At 38.3% G+C, this 15515-nt stretch overlaps 1 protein-coding gene across 1 annotated transcript; it reads left to right on the top strand.

Moving 5' to 3' along the window:
* Positions 1–6567: 6567 nt before the first annotated feature.
* On the top strand, positions 6568–10863 carry LOC104588894 (uncharacterized). The gene is made up of 7 exons (XM_010247017.3): positions 6568–6805; positions 6963–7026; positions 7163–7295; positions 8173–8276; positions 8650–8821; positions 8937–9071; positions 9178–10863. The coding sequence occupies exons 2-7, from the start codon at positions 6986–6988 to the stop codon at positions 10729–10731; spliced, it is 2139 nt and encodes a 712-aa protein (XP_010245319.1). The 5' UTR covers positions 6568–6805; positions 6963–6985; the 3' UTR covers positions 10732–10863.
* The last annotated feature ends 4652 nt before the right edge of the window (positions 10864–15515 follow it).

Consider the following 15515-nt stretch of genomic DNA (forward strand, 5'->3'; position numbering starts at 1 on the left):
TAAAATAAAATGGATAAATGTGCCTACTCGAGTAAGTGTTTCCTAAGAAAAACTTACCCAAATAATTATATTTACCCGAATAAGTAACTTACCGAAAAGTAAATGGGGCCGAAGAGTATTTGTTAGGCTTCCAAGTGCATCTATTGTGGTAATCATGGAGTCAAATCATTTAATTTAATCATTTATTCTCCATAGGAGTTATAACTCTTAAATTCCGGTCTTACTTCAATAATCTTTTTAATATTCCCATATCACTACAAGAAAAAAGGTCAAAGCCAACGGTCCTATGACTGTTGGCTTAGGTCTAAGGCAGCGGTCATGTGTCCGCCCCCTAAGAAGCTGCCTCCTTAGATCAGGACCACCAACATAGGTTAAAATGACCGCTGCCTTTGATGGCTGGTCGAAAGCGGTTCAAGTTGCTCTAAAGCGGCGGTCTATCGGAGCCATCGAGTTAGCGTTAATAAGGCGGTGGTTTTGACCGCCGGCTTAGGTCCTAAAAGACCACCACTTTAGTTGTTTCTCAAAAATCCCTGCCATCTTTAGGTGGCGGTTCAAACCGCCGCCTGAGGTTCCAAACATTGCTACAACCTTCTCTTAGATGGCGGTCCAAACCACCACCTTAAGTTCCGCAAACATTGCTACAACCTTCTTTTAGATGGCGGTCCAAACCGCCACCTTAGTTCCTATTTATGGTTATGCTGGTGGTCAATAAGACCGCCGGCTTAGATTTTTTTCTTTTTAATGGCTGTTTACCATATTTTTTTTATACCTTTTGTACTTTATTCTGTATTGCTTTATGAGTTCTACTTAATGCAAATCCCTGCCCGAGCTTCTATTAGGTTTACAAATTTCCAAGTCAATCTTGGAACCAACCAACTTAAGCCCACCTAACTCAAAATTCAAGGCTTGGGCCTAGGTTTTTTGTTCAAGCCTGACCTCGAACTTGAATGTGCATTAGGCCCACAAGTTTCCAAGTTGGGTTTGTTTCCAAATATCCAATACTTAAATCCCAACTTGGGGCTTACCTAGATGAAACATAATAAGAAGACTTAATTAATTAATTAATTAAAAATATATTAAAAGAATTTATTATCTTGTAAATAATATTAAAATTCCATCCAATACTTCTATCCCAACTAAGGGCTTGCCTAGATGAAACATAAAAGTTCATGGAGATAGTGGTTTAAGATAAATGAAAATTTTTAAATAGTATTATAGTGGGAGTGGAGAGAGAGATAGGGTTGTCAACAGATCGGGTCCAAGTAGAACCGGAATGGACCCGACAAGAATTACTAAGGACCCAAAACCGAACCAGACCCAACATGGTTTGTAATTTTAGACCCAGAATATATATATATATCAAGAACTGGAACAATAAGAATCGGGACTATATATCAAGAACTGGAACCAAACTGACCCAATTAGTTTGGGTCCATTAGGTCCAACTTGACCCATTGACATCCCTATAGAGAGAGAGAGAGAGAGAGAGAGAGAGAGAGAAGGAAGGGGTAATAAATGAAAAGAGTAATAACAATTTTGTGCCAATATTGTAATTTTGTAATTGCATGAAAACTCAATGTCATATGCACAACTAAAAAAGAGGCAATGATAATAAATTAATTTCATTAAATTAAAACTTTTAAAAAAATAAAACGCACACAACATCTCTATCTCTTTCTCTCCTAACACAAGACCCAACATAGCCCTTTCTCTCCCTACTTCCCTTCTCTCTTCCACCCCATTATGACACAAGGTCCAACACAAACACACACACTCTCTCTCTCTCTCCTAACACAAGGCCTCATTAAGTTCCATACAACCCCTCTCTCTCCTAACATTAGGCCCATTGGATCCCACACAACCCCACTCTTTCTCTTTCACCCTAGTTATGAAATTAGGTCTCACACAGCCCCCTCTATCTCTCTCTTAACGTTGGGCCTCGCCATGTCCCACAGAACCCCTCTCTCTTGAGACTAAGTTTAACCATATCCCACATAGGTTTGTCAATGATAATCGAAATCTAAGGCCCGACCCAACATCCGATCCGATTATCTTGGATTCAGATGATGTAATTATGTAATCAGATCAGATTCAAATTTGATCCCATTTGATACGCTTAAAATCTGAATCAAATTATATTATAATATTTATTAATTTTAATATATAAGTTTTATATAATTATATTTAAAATTATAAAAATATATTCTATATCTTATATTATATACGAATTTATAGATATAATAAATTTAGTATGTTATATTTATATGAATTTATTATATAAAAATTAAAAAATAAATAATTTTTTATTTTCCTAGTATTTTAGAAAATCTAAAGGAAAGTTAGATTAAATCCAATTCCAATCCGAGTCTGTTAGGATTTAAATTCAAATCTGAGTCTTTTAAGTCTGATTGGATTTTCAATTGTATTCGGATGTAGATTCTCAATAATTGGACCGATTGTGGATTTTGTTGCATCCAATCCGAGTCTCATCCTATTATAGCCCTAATCTCACACACACACTCTCAGTCTCTCCCCTAATTATGACATTGGGTCCCACCTCTCTCTCTCCCCTATTTTGATCCACGTGTTATCCAACCAAAACAAGGATTTTATGCCTAAGCTAATCAAAGGCATTAAAGTCAAAACAATAGACAATAAACATCAATAAAAAAAACTTTAATTTTCTTTAAAAATAGAAAAATAAATTTAGTATATGAATTACATATGAATTTATATAAAAATGTATGTTATATTTTTATATAAAATATATCTATATATTATACTATATATGAATTTATAGATATAATAAACATATTATGTTATATTTATATTAATTTATTATATAAAAATTGAAAAATAAATAAATTTTTAATTTTCCTGTTATTTTAGAAAATTTAAAGTGGAATCGAATTAAATCCAAATCCGATTTGAATCTATTAGGATTCAAATTCAAATCCGAATCTTTAAATTCAATTGAATTTCAGATCGAATTCCGATGTAGGTTCTCAATAATCAAATCGGATGCGGATTTTGCTACACCCGGTCCAAGTCTAATCCTATTACAGCCTTAATCCCACACACACTCTCTTGGTCTCTCCCCTAATTATGACATTGGGTTCCACACCCTTCTCTCTCCTCCATTTTGATCCAAGTGTTACCCAACCAAAATAGGGTTTTTATGCGCATTTGTGCCTACGCAAAGCAAATGCTCGATTGAATTTTGGATCAAATCTGATTTAAGTTTGTTATGATTCGAATTCAAATCTAAGTATTTAAGTTGGATTGGATTTTGGACCGGATTTGGATGTAGATTTTCAATAAGTTGTGTCCAACACCTTTCTTTCCCTCACTCTCCCTCTTTCTCCTCCATTCTGATCCACGTGTTACCTAACCAAAATAGGGCTTTTGTGCCTACGCTAAGCAAGGGCACTAAAGTCTAAACAATAAACAATAAATATCAATAGAAAAAACGTTAATTTTCTTTAAAAATCAAAATATAACATTAACAGTTTCAATAATTTTCAAAAAAAAACATATAAAAATCTATCTCAAAAAATAAAATGAAATCAAACATATTTTTCGGAAGTTCCTTATTATAATATTAAAAATATAGAAAATAATGAAAGTTTGTGAGATTTAGGAGAGAGGTTTCAAGAGGTTTAAACACTAAAAAGTAAAATAAAAACATAAAAAATAAATGTTTCTAATAAAATAAATTACAAATAATAAAGGAATTGAAATCAGAATAATTAAGTAAATGAGAGAGAAAGAAAGAGAGAGAGAAAGAGATGGATATTAGATGTTGGATAAAGCAAATAAAAAACATTGAATATTAAACATTGGATAAAAGAGTAAAAAGGCATGATAGAATTGTAAATAACAAATGCTTTAGTGGGTAAATATCTACAAACATTGGATATAAGAATAAAAAGGATCTACATGACTATTAAACAATAGATAAAAGAGTAAAAAGGCATGGTAGAATTGTAAATAACCAAGGCTATTAAACATTAGATCCTATTTTCAAAGGCTATTACATAATAGAGGCTATTAAACATTAGATTCTGTTTTCTTAGTGCAAGAGGGGTCGTTTATACCCATATTATTATTAGTATATATAGATATTTAGATGTAAGTTGTTTCTGTTTTCAAAAAAACAAAATCAGCCATATTCTCCAACACTCCCTCACTTCATATGTATGAATTGCTGACGTGGGGGCATCGTTATTGGTTATATAGCCCCCAACACAGCCATCAAGATTAGTTAATCTGAGCTCCAAAAGTCACAGTGTGAAAGCTCTCTAAAAGTCACAATGCTTTAAGGTGTGTACAGAGTTTTTGTTTGTAGAATTAAAATACATTAAAATTAAAAATTAAAAAAAAAAAACTCTTCTTCTTCAAGGGATTTACGGCCATTTTTTTTAAGAAGCCAATCTATGTAAAAAAGTTTTTGCCCATGTTCTATTTTTTTGTTGTGAGAATGCATTCGCAAAGAGGGCTGCTAGAAGCATTAAAAAATGGAATGGAAAGAAGGAAATGCCTACAGCCTACTCAAGACACAGCAATGATGATCTAGACAAGTTTGAGAGCTTATCTTCTCCATCGGTCTGAAGCACTACAAGCACTTTGAGAGATAGCCTTAGCAAAATACAGAAGCCCCGACCAGACCCAAAAGCCAGCAGAAAGTTAAAGTACATGATGGGAAGGCTGCTTGGAAAGTTCAGGTTAGATCAGATTTTGTTTTCATCAGAGGAGATCCCTTGTTTCAAGCTATTTTTACACAAAGATATTGATCTCATTGTTTCTCCTATTGCAGAGGGAAATAGAGAAAGGAAACATGCAATGATGCTCTCCTTGCATCTGTTAACCAGTTTGCACATGTAAGAGTTTAATTCTGTGAGGTTGGCCTAGCACATTATGATAGGATATGCAGGAAAATGTGCAGGTCGGGATGTGCAGAAAATCCAAAGGATTTGTTGGATCAAAGTAGAGGTATAAATTGGGTCGTACTGGGCTAACACGATACGGCATGTGCAAAGTGTGGGCCGTTCTTCCCTTCCCTCAGAATATTTTGGGGGCCAGCCTAACATGGCCGTGGGCTGAGCCTTGGGCTAGGCCAGGCCGTGGACCAGGCCAAGTCATTTTTTTTTATTTTGAAAAAAAAATGATAAAAATTTTAACATAAATTAAAAAATAGAAAAAAATTAAAAAAGACCTTAAAATTTTATTTTATATGAATTTTGATGTATACAATTGTTTATATATGTAATAATAAAATTATATATATGTGTGTGTGTGTGTGTGTGGTGCCGGCCCATTGACCTAAAACCCCGGGCCCGGCATGGCCCATACAATTGTATTATGTTAGAGCGTGTAGGCCGTGGGCGGCACAACCCAATTTACACCTCTAGATCAAAGTGCAGTCTATATGCAAACTTTTCCTCATGCCAACTGCCAAAAGAAGCCCACTCCAAAGCATTAACTGGATTTAATAACTGTTTTACTGGTTGTGGGACCAATCATTTTGCTCCACATCAGAGTCCCATAGTTAATAAAACAACTATCAAATTCAACTAATCCTTTCTTCTTCCCAACCTTTTTTCACTCCATTCTTCCAAAAGAAACGTTTAACTGTTTGAAAAAAAAAAAAAAAATACTGAATTGTGTAGGAGTTCACATTGGCGCCTCACATGCACATCTAAGCGTGTAACTATTATTGGGAGATGTTCTCGATACATGATTGGCATGTACTATGGGGCACGCTTAGGTGCAGATGTGAATTCGTTTGTGAATACCTTGCATTACACGAGAAGGGGGAATGAGACGTATATCTATGTGTGTGTTGGATTACCAACCTCGCTGAAATGTAATAAACCACCAAACCGGCCTGATCCACATTTTATTTCATTTCAATTTCACTCATCACACAAGAAAAAGAAGAGTAGGTGATTGAGTTTGATATCAATGAATGGCATAATATAGAAAACCTACACCTAGTATGATCAAAAGCGTTCTATTGTGAACATTATAACTCCATTAACATGGTAAAAGCTTAGTTATAAGAAACCTCAGGCCTTAGGGGCTGCTAGTTGTTTATCCTCTCCATAAAAAACACAAAATGGACTGTCCCAGTCCAATCCAGACACCAACAGAGAGAGCCTAGCTTCCAGAATTTTACAAAGGTCAGGAAGTCTGTTCGTGTTAGTTAAACTAACGCTGCCCCCTACCAACGCTCATGGTAGGTTAACTCTAACATCACCCAGTTGATTCGGCTCAATTACGTGTTTCTGCCGAGTTGGCTGCAAAAAAAAAATATTAAAACAAGGTCAAAACAAAATGCATACGTAAACCATTATATTTACTCCTACATTGATCAACACCGTCCATGTGTGGGGTCTCCCATCCCGCTATAGGCATGTCCCACATTCAAAAGAATGTGATTGATCAGATGGCCACTGTTCTTGCCACATAGGAACCCGTCACTGTTAGTAGGGACTCGGGATCCCTCGTCGTTGTTAACGAATAGTTTTAACCACAAAGACAGTTGTCTATTATAGTAGTGGAGCAGTTTCTTGTGAAACTCCCACTCGGCCCCCGCGCTTTCTAGTTTCTGTCTCTTTTATCTCAAACCCAACAACACCACTCCTCCGGCGAAACAACTGTGATTATTGGTGCTTTAGTTGTTCTCTTCTTCTTCTTCTTCTTCTTCTTCTTCTTCTTCTTCTTTCAATCTCAAACAAAAGGTTTGGTAAATGAATCATGACATATCAAGATAATTATGTGCTAACCAGCTAGCAGATATTAGGTGGGTTTCTCTGTCCCTCCCTTCTTCATCTTCTTCTTCTAAACTATATGCTGTAACTGTAAATGAAGATACCTCATCTTATTTAATTTGCACTACCCATGCATTCCATCTTATTTCTTGCTCAGCAGTCAGCACTGATCTTGTATTTCGTTACCAGGAGCATGTATACGAATTTTCAACATGTTTGACATTCTGTTCGGATGGAGAAAAGCTTCTAAATGGTAACCCAGCATGCTTATATTCATTTTGTTATTGTCACTACTACATTCTGATCAAGTTTGGATGAACTAAAATCGGGCTTTCAATAATCTATGGGGTTTTCTTTTCTTTTTTTTTTTTTTTGTCGGTTCTGTGCAGCAAGAAACTGATCAGATGTGTTCAGTATCGTCTGAAGCTCCTGAAGAACAAGAGAAGTTCCATCATAAGGCAATTACGTGAGGATATTGCTCAGCTTCTCAAGAATGGCCGAGACCAAAGTGCCTTCATCCGGGTATGGTCCAGTTGTTGACTTAGCAATTTCTTGAATTTTTATGTGCTTTCAAGTTCTTCTTCCTGTTAGCTTAATTTCTCTTTTGTCTAATATTAATTTAGTTGGATTTAGTAATTTGATGAAAGAATTAAAAATCTTCCTGTGCAACCTTCACTTATGCTTAACAGATATTGATGATTACCACTCGTTTGCTTTCCTTGGGGCTTGGACTATTTTTCACATCTAATTTATGTTAAAACAGAGCTTAATTTTCCTCAAACCTGTATTTTGACCTAATAATTATGAGTGCTAATCAAATTATATTACCTGCATCTGATGACATATCCTTTGGGGATAACCTGCTTCTGCTTGCCACTCACCACTTAGTTTAAGACTTATTCAACAATCTCCCATCCTATTTCAAGGTATAACCAGGGATGTATGAATATGGAACACTGTTGAACCTCTCCAGTAGCTCTGCATCCCTTTCGAATTATTGATTCCACTGCTCTTAATGGATGAAATTTGGCTTCTTCTAAAATTTACCACTAATCTCAACCAACATGGCAGTTTCATATACTTGAACTCCTGGAAAACCATATTGTTAGAGGAGAAACCTATTATGAGGAGTCAGAACAAAAGTTTTTTGTAAAAGAATTCCAAATGATAATTGGATTGCCTTTATCAAATATTTAAATGCAGTAATTACATTGATTATTAAATTCTAATAAGCATTATTCAAGGATTCTTGTATTTTTATCCTGTGGTACTGTTATGCCAGTTTTATGCATCTTTTCAACCTATCCTATTTTCTTCTACACATATTTACCTGCAAATCATAGAAGAATTTGAAAATATTTATATACACTATTGAAATTTGGCTTTCTATTTATATTAGGCGGAGCAACTCTACAAGGACCAAAGAATACTGGCCATCTATGACCTCTTGGACCATTTCTGTGAATTTATCATCATCCACCTTCCATATATACGCAGACACAGGTTTGCCTCTTCATATAGCCCACTAGAAACCAAGTTTTGATCTTTATCTTAAACTATTATACACATCATATCACTTTCTTTATCTGCCACTAATTTGGCATATTGTTTGGATTATGGTACCTTCTCTTGATTAATGAATCAAAATGTGCTACATAGCATATACTTTGTAAATTTAGTAACACATCGACATAGTTTTTCAAAAAAAATTTGCCCATATCCAACACCCTCATTTTAAGGTTCTGAAAAAATTCTGATATTCTCCTTTTACCAGATACTAACATTCTTATTTCTATTCGATATCAAGAATAGTCATATCAATTGTTCTTATGCAAGTCTTCTCTAAAATAATCTGTTTTTCATTTTGTTGATGCAGGGACTGCCCTAATGACATTAATGAAGCAGTGTCAAGTCTAATATTTGCAGCTGCAAGATGTGGGGATCTTCCTGAGCTGCAAATGATTCGAAAACTATTTGCAGAGCGTTATGGGCACAAATATTCAACAGCTGCAGATGAGTTGTTACCCGGAAATCTTGTAAACCATCAGGTTTTCAACTAAATGATTTTCTTCTTTTTAATCTATACTATTCCCTTTTGTGGGTTATATTTCTTGTGTCATTTCTCTAGATTCTGGCTAAGAACCAATTTCACTTAAACAATAGGTAAGAGAGAAGCTATGTATGAAGTCAATTCCAGATGATGTGAAGCACAAGTTGATTGATGAAATAGCTATAGATTACAGCCTTCAACTGAGGCCTGTGGGAATTTTGGACAGGTTTGAGTTGCAAGAACAACAGGTACATTGTTAGTTTATTACTACAAATGCCATTTCTTTCTTTTAATTTGCTAAAAATTATTGATTATTTCTTACTTGTTCAAGTCGTTTACACCATCAAACTGCAGGGATATGATTGTTCTATGGGAAACAGTGGCAATCAGTGTGAAGGTCAAATTTTTTACAAGAACATACACATTTCCAAAGAAGTGCAGATGCAAGCTTCAATCAATGAAAAGATTCAAGTGAATGCAAGATCCAATGGCACTGCTGTTGTTACAGAACCTTCCTTGGATAAGGTTGATCCCCATTGCTGCACGCATTTTCTTAAGAATGTATCCAAACTAGATAGTAATGAGCATTTGAATCCACTAGACAAACCTGAAATCAATGTTGGAAGCTACAGTTCAGCCCAGCTCTCTATGCCCTCTCAGCAGCATAAGGTGGATAGAGTTACAATAGAAACTACGTCAGAAAATTTGTGTAGGTCCCATGATGGAAGTATTGTTTATATTGGTGGCGTAGAAGAGTTCAAGTCCACCACCCAAGGCAGAAAATACAAGGACCAGAGACTACTCAGGTTTAAATCTATCAAAGCTCCTAGATGTGACAATTGTGGAGCTGTTACATCCAGCCTGTCAGCTTTACATGGTGATGGTTTTGTTGGAGAACACACACAGATTTCTGAATCATGGAATGGACAAACAATCTCCAGAAACTCTAGCAAGAGGAGGAAGTCAACCAGAAAAAAGTTGAAGAGGAGATCTTTTTACCAGAGTCAAATATATGATCTATCAGTACCAGTCACCTTGAGAATGAAGGACACTGAATGTGAACTTTACTATGGTGGGGAATGTGGCCTTCCACCAAATGGAGACCCTAGACACAGAACTGCTCACAGGAGAAAACATCAGAAAAAGATCTCAACTGAAAAAAATCAGAGTTCCTCATTCAAAATCGAGGAGAAGAAATTTTCACCCCATCAGCCAATTAATGCAAGAAAAATACCAAATGAACTTTTCTTTGAGAAAGGAGGGAAATATTTTCCTCACAAATATAATTATGACCAGAGGAAGTCATACAACAGTTGTTCTGTCAATGATGACATGGTTATTGATTGCAGCTTGGAACACACATGTTATTTTCTTGCCTGTGATAATAAAGATGACTGGGCAAGTCCATGTTGGAAACAAGGAAGAGGGATCATAAGACTAGAGGGATTTCCATGTGAAGAAAGCATAGATAGTTGCCATCACTTCTGCTTCCAAAATAGAGCTTTTCAGAATGACATTACAGTCTCAGAAACCCAGTGTCTTGATAATCAAAGCAAGAAGAAAGAATGGAGAGAAGAAGATGATGAATTATCAGATTGTCATGGCAGCCTCACCACTTCTCAGGGTTCCAGTTCAACATGTTCATGGACAAAAACAGTGGCACGGCCACAATATATGAGGAATATGACAATGCCACCTGAACGGCCTAAACCCCTGACCACTGGCAACATTTTACGGTCTTCTTCTTGTCATCTTCAGCAAGCCAATCGTTCAAGGAGTAGCTCTTCATCCAATTCCTCTAGTCATGTTCACCCAAAGCTCCCAGACTATGATGACTTGGCTACTAAATTCATGGCCCTCAAAAAAGAACATATGCAAACTAAGCATGCCAAGCTAGCAATGGTTTGAGAAGAACAAGGAATTTTCTGTATCAGTCATTGACTGTTGTGCTCTGTATATAGTATGTATAATTTGGTATGTCTCATTCCTATGTGACAGTTATAATGGTTATATAGATCTCTATTCTTGATTTTGGGTTCATTTTTCACTACCCAGGTGATTTTTTTTTTTCATTTAATTAGCTGTTGTAAAGCATAACATTTTGGTTCATCACAGTGTCACCAAAACAATTGACAATGGTTATCTGCTCCATATAGCACACGAAGAAGAGGTATGACCTTCATGTCTGAATGCAAGACCTACTTTTTCCTCTGCTGGTTTGTGCAATAAATCTCCTCAGTTCTTTTCATGTTTCCCTTTCTTTTGTTTCCTGGGATGTGCATTGGGCTAGTCTTGGGTTCTGTTGGTTTTAGAGTGGTGATTGCACTTATCTATGGAGGTCCATACTGTTTATTTTTCTATCATAACTAGGCACTTGAAGTCACAGTGGAAGAACCTGTCTCCATCCTATATTTAGGTTGTCTGCCTCATGTGCATTCGTTGTGAGATATGCTGGTTTAGTTTGCTTCAAGTCATCTTAAAAAATCGAACTTTTTAGCTTAGCTTTTGATGGGGAAAAATGAACTTTGATAGCTTAGCTTATCAAAGTTCATGGGGGGTTGATTGATCAAAGCCCTTTCGACACTATGTCCTATATATGATGTGTCATGGGCAGACCCGTAACCAGAGGGAAAACGGTTCTGCCTCTTATCGGTTTTTTAAAACAATGCAAAAATGGTAAATTACATCTCTGGCCAACCCCTTCATAGACCCCAATAGTTGGGACCAATAGTTAGTGGCACTTTTCTAGGACTTAGTCTAATTATGATTAGCTTTGTCTCTGTACTATTGACCCATGATCAACTTCAACTGGTATCACCACACCCCCCTTTAAATAATTACTAAACCATCTTGATGTGACCGGTTCTGGTCACGTATCGTTTTTTCGTGATGTGTCAATTTTTTGGCTAAGTACCTCGTTATCTCGTCTGCTCCCATCTGGTCGGTGACTCAGAGGCTGAAGTAGAGTTCCCTGGTGGCGAGCTGCCTGGTGGCGAGCTACCTAGTGGCGAACTGCTTGGTGCCGAGCTGCCTGGTGGTGAGCTGCTTGATGGCGAACTGCTTGGTGGCAAGCTGCCTGGTGGTGAGCTACCTGGTGGCGAACTGCCTGGTGTCGAGCTACCTTGATGAGCTGCTTGGAGGTGAGCTACCTTGATGAGCTGCCTGGTGATGAGCTACCTTGATGAGTTGCTTGGAGGTGAGCTACCTTGATGAGCTACTTGGAGGTGAGCTACCTTGATGAGCTGTTTGGAGGTGAGCTACCTTGATGAGCTACTTAGAGGTGAGCTACCTTGATGAGCTTCGTTGCTCTTTTAGAGGCCTACAAGGAACCAAATGTCAGAGGACCCGGGGGTGGCTCACCCGGCGAGGACACTCCGATGGCTAAGTTAGCACAGTATAGTAGTAGAGAGTTTGAAGATGATATAAGAGAATGAGAGAGCTAGAGAACAGAGATTACCATCCGTTTTGCCTCTTAGCCTCTTTTTGCCTCTAAGGGAGTGAGGTCTTTATATACTGGAGTCCTCGTGGGTTAGGTGGAGCAGTTCCTGGATTCCCGCTGTGATGGGACATGCTTTCGTGTTAGGTGGGTGAAACGTCGTCAAACGGTAATATTGTCCCTTCCGTCAGAACTGGGGAGTGGGTGAGCTAATATAGCCGTTACAAGTCACAATCCCGTAAAATGCGGGGTACGGTGGTGAGCTCCTCAAGGTTGTCAGGTTGGCGCCTGTGGCAGGCCACCAGGTCACGCCTAGGCTAGGCTGCCAGCTCATGCTAGGGCCAGACTGCCAGTTCGTGCCAGGGCCAGGCCACCAAGTCGTGCCTGTGCTAGGCCGCGCCTGGTGGGACACCATCAAGTTAGCAAAGGAAAGTTGTTGCCAAAGTGGTCTCGGGTGTCACCTAGTTGTTCTGAGGTGGCAGGTGTCATAATGTCATTGGAGGGCCAAATCCGCCCTCATCACATCTGATGATATCCGTGCTGAGGTGGACAAGCAATAGATAAGGGTCCTACTGAATTGGACTAGTCGAGCTGGATGTGCTGCGTTGGATGAGTTGTGGCACATGAACCTGGCAGGATGAGATGAAGAGAATTCAACGACCTGCAAGTGAGAGGCACTCCGACACTCAAGTCGGTGAGAGCAGTGAAGAGACCAGCTAGTCTTAGCTGAGCAAAGCTGAAAAGGGTGCTTGGAGAGTGGAAGAAAAACATACCTCGAGCTAGGGGAGTGCCCTTAATATCAAGGGGGAGCATAACGGTGCTCCCCGCTTGCCGAGATACGTGGGAAGTACCGAGGTGTCCCTTGTCCGAGGTTTAAGGGGCAGTTCCGCGTTTGCTGTTGAGGGGAGTTGGGAGAGAACATGTTGCTTCGTCATGTTGCCCTCATTGTTCGGGATTGTTAGTTCGCTCTACAATTGTTGCTCCGCTCGTGGTGGTGACTCAAACTGACAATGTGGTCAGGTCAACATTTGGATTACCTATCACGTCGGGTCTGAGGTGGCAGGCCAACCAAGCTGAGGTATGAACCCATCACCAACCCCCTAGTTCTGTAGTCGAGGAGGGAGGTGTTAGGCCACAGCATGGTGAATGAGCTCCTATCTTGCTCAACTACGAAACTCAGTAACTTAAGGCCTTGGTTGGTTCATCCATCGCATGTTCGAACCTAGATCAGGGTAATGATGACAGTCCATACATGGGAAATTTTGAATTTTGAACATACGAACCATGGGCTGTTTTGTTTCTCCTTTCTAAGCTTACATGTGTGTGGAGTGCAGCGCTCAATCTGGACCATTGATTGGCTTCGATCTAGCCATTGGCTGCCTCTATATAAAGCAATGGAGGGGCAAGCCATTTTACTTTGTCATTTGAGCGAAAAGTGCCTTCTGCAGTTCAATTAGTCTTCGTTCTCGTTCGGTGCTTATTTACTTCATCTTCGATAAGATGTCCTCATCCTCTTTGTTTTCCTCTTCTTCATCTTCAGGGTCTAGTTTCTCTAGCTCAAATAGCAAGCATAGGTCAGTGTCACCTCAACAAGAGGCGACCAAGGTGGTGGTCTTTGAGACTGACGCCAATAAGGCCAAGGTCAAGGAGGATGTTATTAAGATTCTGAGGCCCAAACTAAGTCCAACGAGGGCTTCATTTCAGCTGAGATCCATGGGAAAATCAAGGAGGCTAAGGTTGAAATATTGGATGAAGAGCTTGAGATCCCATTAAGAGTTAGGGAGCACTTCGACTTGGTCCCTTACAAACTCAAGGAGAGGGACATACAGAGGATTAGAGAGGTATATTGAATCCCCCTAGAATATGAGATGAGGAGCCCAGGGCACGGAGAGAGAGCGAACTCACCTCAGTTGGGCAAGCTCTGCATGTAGGAAGAGAGTCGGCAACAGGCCTAAAGTTCCCTTTGGACCAAGGTTTGGTGTTTGTGTTGTAGTAGCATTGGGTTCTACTCGTATAGTTGATGTCAAAACTCTTTTAGGTATTTGGTCAAGCTTCATTCTCTCTAACCTAGCCACGACATTTCAATCACTCTCCCCATCCTTCACTACCTTTTCCACTTGAATAAGCATCAGTAGGACTATTGTTATTTCTCAATTCAGTCGAACACGAAGGTTCTCATCGGGGCTCGATCCTCAATTCATCACTGGAAGGAGGGTTTTTCTTTGTGAAGCACAAGGACGGGTGGCCTCTGTAACCTAGGTTGACCACCCCAAGGACCAAAGTGAAGCCTTTGAAGGAGATGGAGCAAACTAAGGAGGAAAAGGGAAGCTTTAAGGAGGATAGCCAAGGTGGATATCAAGCGGTACACCTCCTTGGCCATGCTAATCCGAGTTGGGTTGATGTTGCCCCCAATTGGTTAGTCCTTGAACTACAGAAGCTCGTTTGTTTAGACCTCACTCTTCCTTTTGCTTTCTTGTTCTATTTCCAAGTACTAATTGTTCATTGGTGTCGTGTAAACACTGAGATGGATGCTGCTTCAGGTGCGGCTCCACCTATAGGCCAACAACGAGTCGAGGAGTCGACCTCGTGGCCTTTGAATAAGTTGAGGGTGAAAACCGAAGATGAGGTTGTAGAGCAACTAAGCGGTGCTGCTCCCTTGAGTCAAGTTGGAGACCACAAGTTACACGAGTGGCGGCCTAGAAAGCACGACCATCCATGAGGCCATCACGATAAGCTCCCTTTCTCATTGTTGTTAACTCTTAGGTTGTGTTTGGTTTGTGTGAGATTTTGGTGGGATGGGAAAGAATGGGATGAGATGGGATGTAAAAGGGGAAAATGGGTGAAAATTTTTCATGTTCCATTGTTTGGTTGCAAAAGGGAAAATAGTCGGAAAATCAACCCTAGTAACAATTATTAATTAATTAAATAGTAATTTTTTATTATTTTATATTTTACTATTACTAATATTTTAATTAAATAATTTATTAACTAAGAATTAATATTTTAAAATATATTTTATTAATATCCATGATTCATAAATAATTTAAAATTCTAATATTAATTATTCATAAATTATTAAATTACTTTTCATTAATAAATTATTTATTTTAATTCAATTAGTAATTACAAATTAGGTATTAATTAATTAGTCAATTAATCCATTATTAAATGTTTTATTATTAATTCTTAATTAATTAATAATATTTTATGATTTTGTATTTTATTGTTAATTATTAATTTGATATTAATTATTTAA

This window comes from Nelumbo nucifera, chromosome 1 (genome assembly GCF_055504915.1).
Source record: "Nelumbo nucifera cultivar China Antique chromosome 1, China Antique-T2T, whole genome shotgun sequence".
Taxonomy (NCBI): domain Eukaryota; kingdom Viridiplantae; phylum Streptophyta; class Magnoliopsida; order Proteales; family Nelumbonaceae; genus Nelumbo; species Nelumbo nucifera.

What these genes read in the sequence shown, in the direction of transcription:
- LOC104588894 (XM_010247017.3), top strand. Translation starts at nt 6,986, where the DNA reads ATGTTTGACATTCTGTTCGGATGGAGAAAAGCTTCTAAATG. An exon ending in TGGAGAAAAGCTTCTAAATG is followed by an intron (nt 7,027 to 7,162) that starts GTAACCCAGCAT and finishes GGTTCTGTGCAG; the next exon opens with CAAGAAACTGATCAGATGTG. An exon ending in TTGAGTTGCAAGAACAACAG is followed by an intron (nt 9,072 to 9,177) that starts GTACATTGTTAG and finishes ATCAAACTGCAG; the next exon opens with GGATATGATTGTTCTATGGG.